At 47.4% G+C, this 18,494-nt stretch overlaps 1 protein-coding gene across 1 annotated transcript in view; it reads right to left on the bottom strand.

The window, feature by feature from the left end:
- The window catches only part of LBP (lipopolysaccharide binding protein), a 31,761-nt gene that overhangs the window by 9,903 nt on the left and 3,364 nt on the right, over positions 1-18,494 (bottom strand). The window contains exons 3-9 of the mRNA XM_003253568.4: positions 17,313-17,441; positions 13,814-13,969; positions 12,844-12,907; positions 6,925-6,988; positions 3,936-4,027; positions 3,250-3,426; positions 647-706 (exon numbers count right to left, since the gene is read on the bottom strand). Coding sequence (XP_003253616.2) covers positions 647-706; positions 3,250-3,426; positions 3,936-4,027; positions 6,925-6,988; positions 12,844-12,907; positions 13,814-13,969; positions 17,313-17,441 — 742 coding nt within the window. The remainder of the gene's footprint in view (positions 1-646; positions 707-3,249; positions 3,427-3,935; positions 4,028-6,924; positions 6,989-12,843; positions 12,908-13,813; positions 13,970-17,312; positions 17,442-18,494) is intronic.

The following is an 18,494-nucleotide window of genomic DNA, read 5'->3' on the forward strand; positions in this document are numbered from 1 at the left end:
ATATTTTTAATAATTTTTTTTGAGACAGGGTCTCACTGTGTTGCCCAGGCTGGAGTGCAGTGGTATAATCACAGCTCACTGCAGCCTCAACCTCCCAGCCTCAGGTGATCTTCCCACCTTAGCCTCCCTGGTGGCTGGGACTACAGCTGTGTGCCACCACGCCTGGCTAATTTTTGTATTTTTTGTAGAGATGGGGTTTCGTCATGTTGCCCAGGCTGGTCTTGAATTCCTGGACTCAAGCAATCCGCCCACCTTGGCCACCCACAATGCTGGGATTACAGGCATGAGCCACCATGCCTGGCCAAAAAATAATTTTTTAAAGAACCAAGAACGTGCCTGGCACCTAGGAAGCCCCCTGTAATTGTTAGCTGCTATTCATTAGGGCACATTTTATGGACTATGCCAGCATTCCTTGGGATTCTTAGATAACACCAATAAAAGATTGGACAAGCTGTAGTCCCACAAGATATGGGGCTCGGCCTCTGTCATTTAGGCTTTGAAGGGAGCAGCACCCCAGCCTTCAGTGGGAGTCTCATCCTGGCCTTCTGACTCTTGGTCAAGCTGAGAGATGCAGAGGTTTTAAAGAGAAACCTCTGGAGTCTAGTAGGCTCGGTCTGCACTCATGGGGAACTAAGGGACTCCTTACCCGTGGGACGAAGGGTCGGAAGGACTTGGTGGTCAGTCGGATATTAGAGTCAGGTGGTATCTGCAGCAAAGAGACACGAAGAAGTTTTAGGGTGCTCCCGCTGGAGCTGAAGGTCTAAAGAAGATTGGGGAGACGGGGGGATGTGCAAGACTGTCGCTTCTCCACGGCCTGGGTTACCCTGGCAGGGAGGAGATGCCTGTCCTGCATTCACCCAAGCAGAGTACATGGGTCTCCAGCGTCCTGCCTGCTCTCCCCGGGGGGTAGCTGATGTGTGGGTCCCACTCAGAGGGTCTGCGAGGGTGAGGTTTGCAGTCACACAGACCTCGGTTTGTGTCCTGACTTTGTGATCTCAGGCCAGCCTTTCTATCTCCCTGAACCTCAACTTCCTTATCCATAAAATGGGGATAACAACAGTCCCCACCTTCAAGTCACTGTGAGGGCTAAACGAACATCTAGCACAAGGCCCAGCACATGGTGAGTGCTCCATAAAACGTAGCTATATCATCCCATTGAAAGAGAGGCCTGGGCCGCAGTAGGATGGGTAAACCAAACACGATGCCAGAAGCAAAGGCCTGTGCAGGTGTAGGAGGCCATCCGAAGGACAAAACGACCCTTCATCTGCCAGACGGCCCCTGACTTATACCAGGGTAAGCTGGACCACTGTTTCTCCCACCAGCCTGAAATTATTCATGAGGCCTCAACTTTTACGAAGTGCTTCAAGAAACAACTTTTTGAAACCCAGAAATATTAGAGAAACTGAAGAACCATTAAAGGTGAGATCCACCATAAAATTCAGTCTCCTATACAAAGCTGCATTGGAAACAGTTGTTTTGGGGGTGTGAGGAAGACTCTCTCCTTTTCACCATGAATCATGAAATCATGTATCTTTTTCACTTTAGCTACAAGGAAGCTCCCAGACAGGTTTGAGATGTTAAAGGAATTAATTTATGGGCTCAGTTTCTTTATAATTGTGCTTTATTTTCACTTGGTCTTTATTTCCTTTTCTCTGAAAATATATGCATTTATCACTGCATGTATTATCCTGCCTCATTCACATATATATATACACACATATATGTATATACACATATACACACACATATATGTATATACACATATACACACACATACATGTATATACACATATATACACACATATATGTATATACACATATATACACATATATGTATATACACATATATACACGCATATATGTATATACACATATATACACGCATATATGTATATACACATATATACGCATATATATGTGTATACACATACACACATATGTATATACACATACACATATGTATACACACACATATACACATATATACACATATATGTATATACACATATATACACACATATGTGTATACGCATATATACACACACGTATATACGCATATACACACACACGTATATACGCATATACACACATATATGTGTATACGCATATACACACATATATGTGTATATGCACATATACACATATACACACATATATGTATAGACACATATACACACATATGCACATACACACATATATGTATATACACACATATGTATATACACATATATATACACATATATATGTATATACACATATATACACACATATATATGTATATACACATATATATGTATATATATGTTTTTGAGATGCAGTCTCACTCTGTTGCCCAGGCTGCAGTGCAGTAGCGAGATCACAGGTCACTGCAACCTCTGCCTCCTGGGCTCAAGCAATTCTCCTGCCTCAGTCTCCCATGTAGCTGGAACTACAGGCATGTGCCACCATGCCCGGCTAATTTTTGTATTTTTAGTAGAGATGAGGTTTTGCCATGTTGGCTGGGCTGGTCTTGAACTCCTGACCTCAGGTGATCCACCCACCTTGGCTTCCCAAAGTGCGAGGATTACAGGCATGAGCCACCTTGCCTGGCCTCATTCACTAAAATATTTTTTAATAAACCTCCAGAAATCATCAGGATGAGAGAAAATACAAATTAGACTAACAAGTCTAGACTAGTAAACAGATCTAGAAAAGCAAAACACAGATAAGCAAGCTGCAAAGTCTTCCACAGTTGTTATAAGGGAGAAAGAGCTTTTTTTTTTTTTTTGAGACAGGGTCTCACTCTGTTGCTCAGGCTGGAGTGCAGTGGCACGATCTTGGCTCACTGCAACCTCCGCCTCCTGGGTTCAAGCGATTCTCCCACCTCAGCCTCCCGAGTAGCTGGGATTACAGGCGCACACCACCACACCTGGTTAATTTTTGTATTTTTAGTAGAGACGGGGTTTCATCATGTTGGCCAGGCTGGTCTCGAGCTCCTGACCTCAAGTGATCCGCCCGCCTCAGGCTCCCAAAGTGCTGGGATTACAGGCCTGAGCCATCACACCCAGCCATGGGAGAAAGAATTTTGGCTTTGAGTTTCTTGGTTGCCAAGGTAAAAAGGGAGATTGTGCTAACATATTTTTCTGGGTGTTGATTTTTCTCTTAGCTATAACTTACTATTTGACTGATGTCAACAGGGGTGAAAAGGAAAGAAGGAAGGAGCGGTAGGTTACGTGTTCATTTGAGAGACCTGTTTGCCACCATCCTCACCATGTCATCTGTGATGGAGAAGTTCAGATACCCTTCCTTGTGATAAACCAGGCTGGCTGTGTTGAAGACGTAATCCGAGATGGCGAAGTAGACCATTTTGTTGTATTCCTCAGGAAGGCTCATGACTGGAGCAAGGAGGGTAACTGGGGAACGGTGGTTACGATGAAAGATTTCACCCTGGAGAGGGAAATAGGGTCCAATGGGACTTTGCAAAGCCTTTCCTGGGGCTGGGGCCAGGTATTCCCCTACACAGTCTGATGAAGGGACGCTGGCTGGAGCACTGCCTAAAACTCCACCATTAAAGGCAGTGTTATGTCTTTTAATGAAAAGCTCGCCAGAAGCTTTGCTATATTAACCCACAGGACGTCCTGGCCAGCCCCTCTGTACGCCCTAGGCCCATCTACACTCCCTAAGCCCCGCTCTGATTGGCCTCTTCTGCATGATGGGCAAGGCAAAGTAGGGGAAGAAGGAGGAGGGAAGCGTTAAGACCTGAGAGGTGTAAGACAGCTGTGGGAGAATCTTAGCTCTGGGAACACTCCCCACCACTCCATATCACCCGGCCCTCAGCAAAGCGGGAACCACTGGGAAGATGAGGACAGATCTGATGTTGGGGGGACAGGTGGCCCAAAGGATGGCTGACCCTGAGGGAAAGCCTCACCCACGCAGCCCGGCCCCAGGACCCTCACCTTAAACATCAACTCCAGCATCTGGGCTGTTGCCCAAGGGGCTTCCACTAAGCTATAATCAATGCCGGCGAAACTGTCAATCTCTGTTGTAACTGTGAATCAGGACAGGGCAGAATTAGGGGCCAGGTGACACTTGCAGCTGCTGGAGGAGGGGCAAGGGCTCTGGCTGACTCACATTCCCTGTGACTTTCTTCAGAATCCCCCTACTAGCCCGGCCCTGAGGCAAAGAATTGCTTCTTCAAGAAAGAGACTACGTGGATTCCCTTGGATGAGTTAACAATGGTGGGGATGTATGCTCAGCCTAGGGCCTAAGCAGTTTCCAGACAAACACACACACACACACACACACACACACACACACACACACACACCATAAGTCCAGGATTCACCTCTCCAGCCACACCTGGAGCTTAATGCTGAGCCAATAACCAGGAAGGTCAGGCATGTCATGTCCAGAGGGCCCAGACACTCCCCTCCAAAACTCTGAACGAATGAATGTTCCAGGTCCCAGTACTGGGTTGCCGACCTGGACCTCTGGTAAAGGTGATGTCAGCAAGTAACTGCGTAGGGGCTTGGGAGCCAAGGCATCAGAGAACATCTCAGATAATTTATCAGGGTCTCCCCCTCCAAGCTTAATGTGTGCACCCGGGATCCAGGGACTCTACTTGTAGATGGCTCCCTGCAGCCCTGTTGGCAATAGCAAGGGACAGCAAAACACTTAAATGTCCATCAGTGGGGGACTTACTAAATAAATGAAGACACATCCATGTGGTGAAATACTACACGGCTGTTAACATAATAAGGTCTGTTACAACCACTTTGGAAAACTGTTTGGCAGGATCTGATAATGCTGAATCTGGGCATATCACATGATATGATGAGCTTGCAATTTCACTCCCAGGCATATACCCAAAGACAGGTGACCACAGGTACTAGGACATTCATAGCAGCACTATGGATAATGGCCTAAAACTGAACACCCCCTAGATGGCCTTCAACAGTAGAATGGACAGATCAATGGGGAAACATCTACATGGTGATATACTATGCAGCAAGGAGAATAAACCAGCTACACTACAGGTGCACGCAACAATATGCATTGACCTCATGTTTTATTTTATTTCATTTCTTTTTGAGATAGGATCTCACCCTGTGGCCTAGGCTGGAGTGTAGTGGCACAATTTCAGCCCACTGCTGCCTTGACCTCCTGGGCTCAAGCGATCCTCCCACCTTGGCTTCCCAAGTAGCTGGGACTACAGGCGCACACCACTATGCCTGGCTAATTTTTCTATTTATTGTAGAGATGGGGTTTTGCCATGTTGCCCAGGCTGGCCTTGAACTCCTGAACTCAAGTGATCCTCCCTCCTTGGCCTCCCAAAGTGCTAGGATTATAGGTGTGCACCACCAAGCCTGACCTGACCTCATATTTTATTTTGTTTATTATTTATTTATTTTTTCTTTGTTGAGACAGAGTCTTGTTCTGTTGCCCAGGCTGGAGTACAGTAGCGTGATCTCGACTCACTGCAAACTCCGCCTCCCAGGTTCAAGCGATTCTCTTGCCTCAGCCTCCCGAGTAGCTGGGACTACAGGCATCCACCATGGCACCTGGCTAATTTTTGTATTTTTAGTAGAGACGGGGTTTCACCATGTTGACCAGGCTGGTCTCGAACTCCTGACCTCGGATAATCCACCCGCCTCGGCCTCCCTAAGTGTTGGGATTAAAGGCGTGAGCTACCACGCCCAGCCCTGACCTCATATTTTAAAGTTGAACAAAGAAAGCCTTCTGGCTTTTGAAAAGAGACTCAAAATATTGTCTGATTCCATTCATGTGCGAAGTGCAAAACTAATCTTTGCTGGTAGAAGTTGGGATGGTGGTGACCCTGGAGGGCTGGGCAGTGACCGAGGGGGACACCAGGGGCTCTGAAAAACCAGCCATGTTCTGTTTCTTGGTTAGGAGCTGGTTACATGCCTGTAAAAACTCTTTAACAGCACACTTATGATTTGAGCACTTTTCTCTATAAATATGCTTCAATAAAAAGTTTTTAAAAATGAAATCAAGCTGGCACAGTGGCTTGCACCTGTCATCCCAGTAATTTGGGAGGCTGAGGTGGGCAGCTCGCTTGAGCCCAGGAGTTCGAGACCAGCCTGGGCAACATAAAGAAGCCCTGTCTCTACAAAAAATACAAAAAGTAGCCGGATATGGTGGCATGCACCTGTGGTCCCAGCTACTCAGGTGGCTGAAGCAGGAGGATCACTTGAGCTCAAGAGGTTGAGGCTGCAATAAGCCGAGATCACACCACTGCACTCCAGCCTGGGACACAGAGTGAGACCCCATCTCAAAAAAAAGAAATCTAGAACGATGCCTATACTATGTGTATATGAACATACATATTTAAAATTATGCATATACACATAGATTCGTGAACAAAATAATACATATATGAATGTCTATTCATATACTTACATGTATTTATATTTGTACATGCAAAGAAAATATCTGAAAAGATACACCCAAAACAGAGGTTACTTCTTGGAAGAAAAGTTGGGGGAGAAAAATGAACTTTTAATTTTTACTTTCTTTTTTTTTTTTTTTTGAGACAGAGTTTCAGTCTTTGTTCCCAGGGTGGGGTGAAATGGCGTGATCTCGGCTCACTGCAACCTCCGCCTCCTGGGTTCAAGTGATTCTCCTGCCTCAGCCTCCCGAGTAGCTGGGATTACAGGCATGCGCCACCACACCCGGCTAATTTTGTATTTTTAGTAGAGACGGGGTTTCACCATGTTGGCCAGGCTGGTCTCGAACTCCCGACCTCAGGTGATCCACCTGCCTCGGCCTCCCAGAGTGCTGGTATTACAGGCGTGAGCCGCTGCGCCTGGCCCTTAATTTTTACTTTCTATATTTTTGCCCCATTTACTATTTTATAAGGTATATATATGCTCTTATAGAAATTAACAGAAATAAAGTGTCCCAGGGGTGGATGGGGTGTCCTACCTGGCAGAGTTTGGAGATAAGGCTGTAGATCGGAGGACACTGATTTCTGGATCATTTCGCAAATCTGAAAAACATGGGAAGAGAATGCCTGAGTGAGTTCCCAGCTCTGGCCTGGCCCTGTGCTGATCACTGCAGTCACATTATTCCACACATGTGCTCAGTGATCACTGATTGACAAATATTTATAAGTGCTTGTCATGAGCCAGGTACCAAGGAAATAGAAACAATAAAAATATGTAGGGCCCCATGTAGACTCCACTAGGGTCCAGTTGGACTTTTCAGTCTGTCCCAAGGCTGGACATCTGAGCTAGGGAGTCACTGACACAGCCTGAGGAGGGGGCGCTGGCTGGAGACAGTGCCTGAAACTCCACCATTACAAAGTTTTCCTTTGGGACGTCCTGGCCTCTCAGAATTTAGAGTTTAATAGCAGAACTAGACACTGACTAGAAATAGTCACACAAATAAACATATAGTTAATGTAGATAGTGGTTTTTTCTTTCTTTCTTTTTTTTTTTTTTGAGATGGAATCTCGCCCTGTTGCCCAGGCTGGAGTGCAGTGGTGTGATCTCACCTCACCCTCCTGGGTGAACCTCTGCCTCCTGGGTTCAAGCGATTCTCCTGCCTCAGCCTCCCAAGTAGCTGGGATTACAGGCATGTGCCACCATGCCCAGCTAATTGTTATGTATTTAGTGGAGACGGGGTTTCACCATGTTGGCCAGGCTGGTCTTGAACTCCTGACCTCAGGCGATCCACCTGCCTTGGCCTCCCAAAGTGCTGGGATTACAGACGTGAGCCGCCTGTAGATAGTTCTTAACGGTCATCCTGAACAGATTGGCTGGATTGATCAATATTCCCCATTCCCGCTGGTACTCCTGGAAGACTGAATCCTGGGGTCTGTAGGCTACTCACACACAATGGCCAGCGGTTGTGCGGCCTGCTTCTCAAGAGAAGGAAATGTGCATTTCCAAACTTGTTTGCTATACTTGCCACTGTAATCACCCGAATTATTTGTGATGCAGCCTTGGGATAGACTTTGAAAAGTCCAACTGGGCCCTACTGGGGTCCACATGAAAGCCTACCACCTGTTTGCTGTACTTGCTTTTGTAATCACTCAAATTATTTATTATGTACACTAATGCAATATCATTGAGAAAAGAGTTTTTTTTTTTTTTTTTGAGACATAGTTTTGCTCTGTTATCTAGGCTAGAGTGCAATGGCACAATCTCAGCTCACTGCAACTTCCACCTCCCAGGTTCAAGTGATTCTCCTACCTCAGCTTCCTAAGTAGCTGGGATTACAAGCATGTGCCAACACACCCTGCTAATTTTTGTATTTTTAGTAGACACTAGGGTCTCACCATGTTGGCAAAGCTGGTCTCAAACTCCTGACCTCAAATGATCCACCCTCCTCGGCCTCCCAAAGTGCTGGGATTACAGGCATGAGCCACCATGCCCGGCCCCAGCTATAAGGGTTCTTTCTATGAAAACCTAAGATAAATACTCTGGAAAGGTGAGGTGCAAAAAACCCCAAAAAAACAAAAAACAAAAAGCAAAAAAAAAAAACCTCTAAAAATATGGTTAAATTTGGACCAGACAACAGAAAATCTTAGGAGGAAAAAAAATCATAAAGATCAAGAAGGATTCTACACTGGGATGGCTTTGAAAGTGTCTTTAAATTCTCATCGCGGTTAAAGAAACCTGGGAGGGAATTTGTAGTAGTTTCATGTTTCATGCAGGAAAGACGAAGGGCAATGTCAGTCAAGAGACCATTTTCAAAGAATAGCTGTGGGCATTCACTGACACAGCTCGAAGAGGGGGCATTGGAGATGCTGCCTGAAACTCCACCATTAAAACATTTGGGTTCATACCTCAATATTTTCTTTGTTTATGTGCAATGAGAAAGTCCTCACTTTAAACAGCTCTTTTTGTTAGCCAGCTACCACCTATTGTGCAATGAATCCACATATACAGTGAAGGAGAGGAACATGCAGAGCCCTGGCCTAGTGCAGGGGTCACAGATGGCTTCTGTGCTAAAGGGTAAGCAGGCACCATCCATCAGGCACTGCGTTGCTGATGGAAGGGTGATGCTGGGGGCTGGGAAGGCAAAGGGCTGTATCTTAAACTCTCTTTGCAGCTGCTCCACTTTCTGGGAGAGGAGTTTAGCAGCGAGTAGCTGCCAGAAAGCAAGGTCAAGCGTGGTGAGGAACATTCGTGGTTGATTGCAAGGGAACCAAGAAACTCCATCCGTCTCTCTGAAGACCGCTCCTTTCTTGCCTTTCCTTCAGACAATAGCCCATCAGACCATCCCAAAAGCCTGGAGCCTGGATGCCCCAGTCTTTAGGGACCCAAAGGACTGGGCAGGGGAGGCATGGGATGCCTGAGTTGCAGACGCACAGCAGGGCCTCCTGGGAAGGCAGCTGGCGTAGTGGTTAGGGGTGCAGTAGGAGAGTCAGGTAAACTTGGGTTCAAATCCTGCCCAGTTCCCAGTGGCTGTTTGACCTTTGCAGAATCTCTCTCTGCTTTTCGGTTCTTACCCATAAGATACAATGGCAAGGCCAAGTGCTTCCCAGGGTGTTTTTGTCAGTGGTGTTCAAACTAGAGTGACTCCATCTTGAACAGGGGCAAAAGGAGGCTGAGACCTGCTGGGCTGCATTCCCAGGAGGTTAGGCATTCTTAGTCGCCAGATGAGCTAGGACTGGTATCACAATATACAGGTCATACAGACCCTGCTGATGAAACCGGATGCGGTAAAGAAGCTGGTCAAACCAACCAAAACCAAGATGGTGACAAGAGTGCCCTCTGGTCATCCTCACTGCTCATTATATGTTAATTATAATGCATTGGCATGCTAAAAGACATGACCACCGGCGCCATGACAGTTTACAAATGCCATGGCAACGTCCAGAAGTTATCTTATATGGTCTAAAACGGGAAGGAAGCCTCAGTTCTGGGAAGTCCTCGACCCTTTCCGGGAAAACTCATGAATAATCCAGCCCTTGTTTAGCATAGACTCAAGAAATAACCACAAGTACATGCAACTGAGCGGCCCATGCTGCTGCTCTGCCTGTAGAGTAGCCATTCTTTTCCGTCATTACTTCTCTAATAAACTTGCTTTCACTTTATGAACTCACCCCAAATTCTTTCTTGCGCGAGATCCGAGAACCCTCTCTTGAGGTTCTGGATCAGGACCCCTTTCTGGTAATATTTTAGGAAGTTGGGGAATGAGATAGTGAGTATATATCACCCACAGAGCAAGCATTCATGAGTGCTTATTCTTCTCCTTAGCCCTGCTGGTCCAGGTACCACATCCCACCCTGAGTGGGGAATTAGAAATGCCTGCGTCAGGCTCTTAGTTTTTCTGGAAGGAAGAGTATTCAAAGATCTCTAAGGATCAGTGGTCAGGTGAGATCTCCATCCCTCCCAAGACACCCAGCCCTAGAAGGCCTTTGGTAGGAGCTGCTCCACATCCTAGGAAGCTCCAATCCTGATTCAGCCTCTCACCAGCAAGGTGACACTGGGAAAGCTACTCCACCCCTCAGCCTCCTCTGTCCATGTGGAAAATGGCGCCTCCTTCCAAGGTCGAGGTTAAGATCCAATGGGACTGGCTGGGCCCGGTGGCTCATGCCTGTAATCCCAGCACTTTGGGATGCTGAGGTGGGCGGATCACGAGGTCAGGAGTTCAAGACCAGCCTGGCCAATATGGTGAAACCTCGTCTCTACTAAAAATACAAAAAATTAACTGGGCGTGGTGGCACATGCCTGTGGTCTCATCTACTCAGGAGGCTGAGGCAGGAGAATTGCTTGAAGCTGGGAGGTAGAGGTTGCAGTGAGCCAAGGTCGCGCCATTGCACTCCAGCCTGGGCGACAGAGTAAGACTCTGTCTCAATTTAAAAAAAAAGATCCAGTGGGACTGTGCACATGAAGTGCTGAGCCCATTATCCCTGGCCAAGCCACAGGCTCAAGAAATAGCAGCCATTTTTGTTATAAATCAGAATAGTTATACAATAATATATTCTGTATAGCATTAATTATATTTATTTATCAAAACAATAATTATCATAGTATGTGATTATGATAATTATAATTGTACTACATTACTATTGTTATGCACAGCAATATGGCAACAGGGTGCCTGAGTAAGTTGGCATATTTCTCAAGGTCACTTAATCCCAGGGACCCAGAACCAGAAAAGAAACAGCACAGCTGGCCACACCCAAAATGTGGGGTTTGCCTGCTGTTCCTGCTTCAACCACGAGGGGACACTCAAAGCCAAACCAGAGGTTGGACCTACAGACTGGGGTGTGTGTGTGTGTGCGCGTGTGCGCGTGTGTGGTGTGGGGGGTGTGTGTGGGTGGTGTGTTTGTGTGTGTGTGTAGAGTGTGTGTGGTGTGTGCGTGTAGGGGGTGTGGGTGGTGTGGGGGTGGTGTGTTTGTGTGTGTAGGGTGTGTGTGGTGTGTGTGGGTGTTGTTTGTGTGTGGGTGCATGTGGTGTGTGTGTGTGTTGGGGGTGTGTGTGTGGGGTGTGTGTGTGTGTGGGGTGTGGTGTGTGTGTGGGGTGTGGTGTGTGGGGGTGTGTGTGGAGGGTGTGTGGGGGAGCTGTGGTGTGTGGGGGTGAGTGTGTGGGGGGGTGCAGGGTGTGTGGGTTGTGTGTGTGAGGGGTTGATGTGTGTGCTGTGTATGTGTAGGGTGTGTGTGTGGTGTGTTAGGTGTGTGTGGAAGGGTGTGTGGGGGTGTGTGTGGGGGTGTGTGTGGGGTAGTGTGTGAGGGTGTGTGTGGGGGTAGTGTGTGAGGGTGTGTGGGGGGGGTAGTGTGTGAGGGTGTGTGTGGGGGGGTAGTGTGTGAGGGTGTGTGGGGGGGTAGTGTGTGAGGGTGTGTGGGGGGGGTAGTGTGTGAGGGTGTGTGTGGGGGGGTAGTGTGTGAGGGTATGTGGTGTGTGGGGGGGTGTGTGGGGGTGGGGGGGGGGGGGGGGGGGTGTGTGTGGGGGTGGTGGTGGGGGGGTGTGGGGGGGGGGGGGGGGGGGGGGGGGGGGGTGTGTGGGGGTGTGTGGTGCGTGGGGTATGTGTGTGGTGTGTGTGGGTGGTGTGTGAGGTGTGTGTGTAGGATGTGTGTAGTGTGTGTGGGTGGTGTGTGGGTGTGTGTGTGGGGGGGAGTGCATGGGGGGTTGTGGTGTGTGTGTGGTGTGTGTACGGTGTGTGTGTGGTGTGTGTGGGTATGTGTGGGGGAGTGTGTGGGGGGTGTGGTGTGTGTGTGTGTGTGTGTGTGTGTGTTTTTTCCCTTTCCTCCTTCATCACCTTCTCCCTTCCCACAGTCATTGCTACAGATACCCTTTGGCTAATATCTCAGAAACAGGATTTTAGGATGACTGAGTGTTTAGAGGAACTGAAAGTTAACACGACATCTTTTTGATTTAGTCAAAAATGATACACTCTGAAGATTTCACATATTCTTTTTTAACAGGCCAATCTGACAGTGTTGCTGCCTCCTCATCTTGGGCTGGTGCTCACGAGCTCGCCCAGTTCCCACCTGGCCCACGCCCTCGCTGAGCTTTCCTGCCTGGTCTCGTGCAGGCACCTGAGGAATGGTTTCCTTTCGGACCTTGGTGGAATGCAGGGCAGTGTGGGGTACGAGCAAAGTGGAGCAGAGGGAGGGGCTGGAGTCTCTGTTTAGCCCCTACTGTTTAACCCGTGGTCAAGCAGTTGACCATTTTCTGCCCGACTGAACGGACTTGGAGCTTTGTCTCCAGCGTGCCCCACAACAGCTCCATGACCTGTGCCCCACAACAGCTCCATGATTTGTCCTCCCTGGGCTTTGGGCCCAAGTACATCCAAACCCATGGCCTGGTCCAGGGCCAGCAATCAGTGAGGTCTTCCATTCAGCCCTCGTCAAGTTCGGGGGGAGGCCAGAGGCTTGGACCTTCTTACCCTGCTCTCCAGTACTTTCTGGAACTTGGACTCTATCTGGTTGTGGAAGAGGTTCAACAGCCACCTGGGGAGAGAAGCACAGTCTGCCACTGAACTTGGGGATGGCCGAGTGCCTGGGAAAGCCAGGCCTTGGTCCCTGGCCAGGCCAGTCCACAAAGGGAGCCCTCTCCACCCCTTCCCGGCACCCTGCTGTGCCCCAGCACATCCAGCCTGATTCGGTGTGTCTGGTTTCCCAACGCCTGCGGCACCCAATCGCATGATCACATTCAGTAAATTTGGGGAAGTGCCTTGAGAATCCACATTTTTCTTTTCTTTTCTTCTCTGGGAGGGGGTGAGGGATAGGATCTCACTCTGTCACCCAGGCTGGAGTGCAGTGGCACAATCTCAGCTCACTGCAACCTCTGTCGCCTGGCTTCAAGCCATCCTCCCAACTCAGCCCCTGAAGTAGCTGAGACTACAGGCATGCGCTATCATGCCTGGCTAATTTTTGTATTTTTTGTGGAGACAGGGTTTCACCATGTTGCCCAGGCTGGTCTTGAACTCCTGAGCTCAAGTGATTTTCTGCCTTGGCCTCCCAAATTGCTAGGATTACAGGCGTGAGCCACCACACCTGGTCACACTTTTCTAATCAAGGAAACTGAGACTAGAAGAGATGAAATGACTTGTCCAAGGACTTGTCTATTTTTCGCAAACTCTCCTTCAACCAAAGTTTCTGTGTTCCTCCAAAAGCTAGATTTCCTTCGCCTGACAAGGGTCAGGTGAATGAAAGTTTATTTTTTTTTAGTGAAAACGACGCACCGATATTCCTGGCTTCAGTCTGTTCACCTCAACAGGGTTCCCCAGAGAATGGTCTTCAAGTGCCTGTGCAAGCCACCTGGATCATTACAATTATTAGAGGCCAGGCTGAGAGCTGGATTGGCCGGGAGCTGCAACCAGGAGTCCAGCTGGCAGTGCCCTGATGGAGACCTACCCCAAGTCTCCCGACACGTCCACCTCCACGTCAGCGATGTCACTGCTGCAGCTGGAGGCAGTAACTGTGGGCCTCCCCGAAGACTCGCTGCCCAACAGGAGGTTGACGGAAATGCTGATGCCGTTGACACTCACATCAAAGGAGCCCTGTAGTTTGCTGGAGGAGATAAGAGAAGCCATGGTTGGTTCCTAGACCAGGGTCTGCTACCATTTGTGGGGAAAATAGTAGGCTCAGTTCTTACCTCCAAATACGTGGGGCTGAGTAGAGATTTAAGAATAATAAATAAAGCCATAAAAGATCTAGAAGAAAGCCTGGATCCAGTATTTACAGGCAGGGCTGGATGAAGGCCTTTCTAGGCAATATCCAAGTCTCATTAGCCATAAAGGAAATCCTTGATAAACTTGTCAGCATAGAAAATTAAAACTTCAGTGGACCAAAAAAATGCCATATGTAAAGTAAAAAACAAAATTGCAGTATGAGACATCTAAAGAGCCAATTTCCTTAATATATGAGCTTATTTCCTTAATATACAAAGAACAAGCCAATACAAATTAACAAGGAAAGAAAAAACAACTCAAAAGAAAAAAAAAGATATGAACAGGAAATGCAACAAAATAAGCATGTAAAAGTCATTAAAAATGAAAATAACAATGACACCAGTTCTCGCCTATCAGGTTCAAAAAAACTTTTGAAGTTTTAATACTCAATGCTATTGAATGTATGAGTAAACAGAAGCCCCAGACGCTGTGGCTGGGAGAGCACATTGGCATAAGCTTTCTGAAACACAAATCAGTGAGATCTCTCCTCGTTCTAACACACATACTCTTTGGCCCAGTAATTTAATTTCTAAGCCTTTATCCCATAGCTCTTCCTGCCAAGATATATGCGTGGTGTGGGGCAGCTCACTGAAGCATCATAGGCAGTAGCAAAAAAAAAAAAAAAAAAAAGAGGAAGCAACCTACATGTCCACTAGCAGCGACAGGTTGAATAAGTTGTGGGAACCCAATGTTATGCAGCCTTTGAAAACAATGGGGCAAAATGTGGTCTATTCCAGGAGTCTCCAACCCCAATGATGGTTGTCTGGAGCAAGGGGAAGGGAAATGGGGAATGACTGTTTAATGGGTAAGGAATTTTCTCTTGGGATGATGAAAATGTTTTGGAGTTAGATAGGGGTGGACATTGCAAAATATTGTGAATGTACTGAATGCCACTGAATGTATACTTTCAAATAATCAGTTTTATGTTCTGCCAATTTCCTATCAATTTTTAAAAGCACGTTCAAAAAAGTGAAAAAAAATGAGGTAGATAGTCATATGCCCATATAAAGAGATATTTAAGATACTGCAGTGACAAAAGCCAGGGTAGGAGAGTGTGGCCAGTTCCTTTCATGGAACTAGAACGAATGTGCATATGTAGGTGACATATAAACCGGCCATCTTTCTAAAGCAATAGAATGAGAGCCACACGTGTAATTTTAAATTTTCCAGAAGATACATTAAAAAGATAAAAAGAAAGAGCTGAAATTAATTTTAGTAATACATAGTATGATTTCAACATGTAATCAATATAAAAAATATTAATGAGATTTATTTATTTAAAATAAATAAATAAATAATTTTAAAAAATTAGCCAGGTGTGGTGGCTAATTTATTTTATTTAATTAATTAATTAATTAATTTTTCTGAGACAAGGTCTCACTCTCTTGCCCAGACTGGAGTGCAGTGGCGCTATCTTGGCTCACTGCAACCTCCGCCTCCCAGGCTACAGCAATTCTCCTGTCTCATCCTCCCAAGTAGCTGAGATTATAGACGTCCACCACTACGCCCAGCTAATGTTTGTATTTTTAGTAGAGATGGGGTTTCACCATGTTGACCAAGCTGGTCTTGAACTCCTGACCTCAAATGATCCACCTGCCTCAGCCTCCCAAAGTGCTGGGATTACAGGCATGAGCCACCGCGCTCAGCTGCTGTTTTCTTTTTTTTTTTTTAAATACTAAATCTTCAAATCCAGTGTTGCATACTTAGAGTAGATCTCAGCTTGTACCAGGCACTTTTCAAGTACTCAGTAAAGGCATGGCTGGTGGCTACTATTTTAGGCAGTGTAGGTCTGAAGTATAAATATGGTCATGTCACCCATATTTGGGCTGTTCCTTCTGTTATGGGCTGCTCTGTGTCACCACCTGCCTCCCAAATTCAAATGTTGAAGCTCTGATCCCCAGTACCTGCGAATGTCACAGTATTGGAGATAGGCCCTTTGCAGAGGTGATTACATTTAAATAAGGCCATTGGGGTGGGCCCTAATCCAATCTGACTAATGTCTTTATAAAAAGAGATTAGGACATACAGAGAGAAACGGGGTTTCTTTTCTTTCTTTTTTCTTTTTTTTTCTTTTCTTTTTTTTTTTTTAGAGATGGAGTCTCACTCTGTCCCCCAGGCTGGAGTGCAGTGGCGTGATCTCAGCTCACAGCAACCTCTGCCTCCAGGGTTCAAACGATTCTTCTGTCTCAGCCTCCTGAGTAGTTGGCATTACAGGTGCCTGCCACCACACCTGACTAATTTTTAAATTTTTTATTTATTTTTCATTTTTAGTAAAGACTAAGTTTTGCCATGTTGGGCAGGCTGGTCTTGAACTCCTGAACTCAAGTGATCCTCCCACCTCAGCCTCCCAAAGTGCTGAGATTACAGGGGTGAGCCAATGTGCATGGCCTCAGAAATGGGATTTCTTGAGCACAGAGGAAAGACCACGTGAGGACATTGCCAAAGGGCAGCCATCTGCAAGCCAAGGAGAGTGGCCTCAGAAGAAACCAGGCCTGCCAAAACCTTGACCTTGGCCCTCAGCCTCCAGAACTGTGAGAAAACACATTTCTGCTTAAGCCACCCAGTCTATGCTTGTTATGGCAGCCCTAGCACAAGAATACCCCTTCCATCCAAGTGCCTCTGAGGTCAGAGATCTGTTCAAAGTGCCTGAGAGCCAGAGCTCCTGGAAGTAGCCCTTGACCAATGGCAAGCAGGAGGACGGGGTGACAGGGTGGGGCTGGAGTAACTCAGAGGCGTGTTCTCTGCTGTCCCCGAGTTCCCCAGCTAGACAGAGCTTCATTGCCCACCAGGCTGACTTCCTTTCCTTCCCTTCCTCACTTCCCCACTCCCCTGTGGGTTTCGTCAGATCACTTCCAAGATAAAGTATTGCACTGGAATTCTTGCCCTAAGGTCTGCTTCTGTGGGAAGCAAACCAAGGAGACATGATATTACCACACTTAGCCCTCCCATGACTCCATCAAGGGAGCAGGCCCGTCCCCTTTGGGAGATGGGGAAGTAGAGACTCAGAGAGGGAAAGACACTCATCCAAGAGCCAGGACTCGATCCCCAGGCCACCTCCGGGCTTGGACTCCATCTGTCCATCACGTGGCCTTTCTGATGAGCTAGGAATACCTTGGACCTAAGAAGGATGGGGCAAAGGCCAAGGCCAAAAGCTCCAGGGCCTGGGAGCAGAGCCAACTTACAAGAATGACTTGCGCACCTTCCACCTGCCCTGGACCCGGATGGAGGAGTCGGAGATGCTGAGACTCAGGCCCTGGCCGGGGACAGGCCTCAGCGCAGAGTGAAGCAGCTCACAGCTGTGGATGTTCAGGCTGAAGGGAGAGACACGGAAGGAGGTGTCAGCCCTGGGCCTGGACCCAGCCTCACCAGGGACCTTGCGCCTCCCCTCTCTACAGTGGGGACTAGACCAGCAGAATCTGCTCCAGGTGAGCACCTGCTGTGCCCCAGGCATCGACCATATGACCATGCTAAGCACATTACTTTCTTCATGCCATATGGGCCACACTGAAGGGGTCAGCACTGTTCTTGTTCCCTTTCCACAAAGGGGGAAATAGAACCTTGAGGAAGGGATGCAATTGCTCATGGTTTTGCAGTCAGCATCAGAACCCATGAATCTAATGCCCCCGGTGGCATCCTGAGAAGGTCCGTAGACATATCCCTTTGGGTTTGCAGCTCCTGCTGACCCTCCTCTCTCTCAATACATCCAGGTAGGGGGGAAATAGATTCAGGGAAGATGGTGACAGCCTTAAGATAAGACCCAAAAAGGGTCAGCAAGGTTGCCGACAGTGGGAAAAGAATGGTCAAGTTCTATTTTATTTGCCTGGCACATAGTAGGTGCCCAATAGATGTTTGCTGATGGACTGAATAAAAGAAGGCAGGAATGAAGGAAACACCCAATAGCAGTGAGCGGGGAGGGGTACGATGTGCTACGGGCCTGATTATCGTTTCTTCACTGTCCATCCCTCAAAAAGCAGTTCGTGCTGTTTTAAAGCATCAGCTGCTCGAGTCTAGTAATCTTTTGAAGACTTGGCTCAAATGCCACCTTCTCCTGGAAGACTTCCCTGACTCCCCCAAGTACAAACTTCAGCTCTAACCGTTGGGCTACTAGATTTAAAGTGTAAGGTCTATCTTCTCTTCCAAACTATATCTAGTGGCCAGATTGGATCTTGGATGAGCACTCTGAAGGAGGAAGTAGATCAACCCCATTTTACAGATAAGGAAATCGAGGCTCAGGTCACACAGCCAGTAGGTCTTCCTTAATATTTGCTGTGTGACTGAGTGGAGGAGCTCAATTCCTTCCCAGAATTTCCTACTGAACTCTTCAGGGAGCTATCCCACTATCTGCCCCAGAGAGGTACCCCCAC

This window comes from Nomascus leucogenys, chromosome 13 (genome assembly GCF_006542625.1).
Source record: "Nomascus leucogenys isolate Asia chromosome 13, Asia_NLE_v1, whole genome shotgun sequence".
Classification (NCBI taxonomy): domain Eukaryota; kingdom Metazoa; phylum Chordata; class Mammalia; order Primates; family Hylobatidae; genus Nomascus; species Nomascus leucogenys.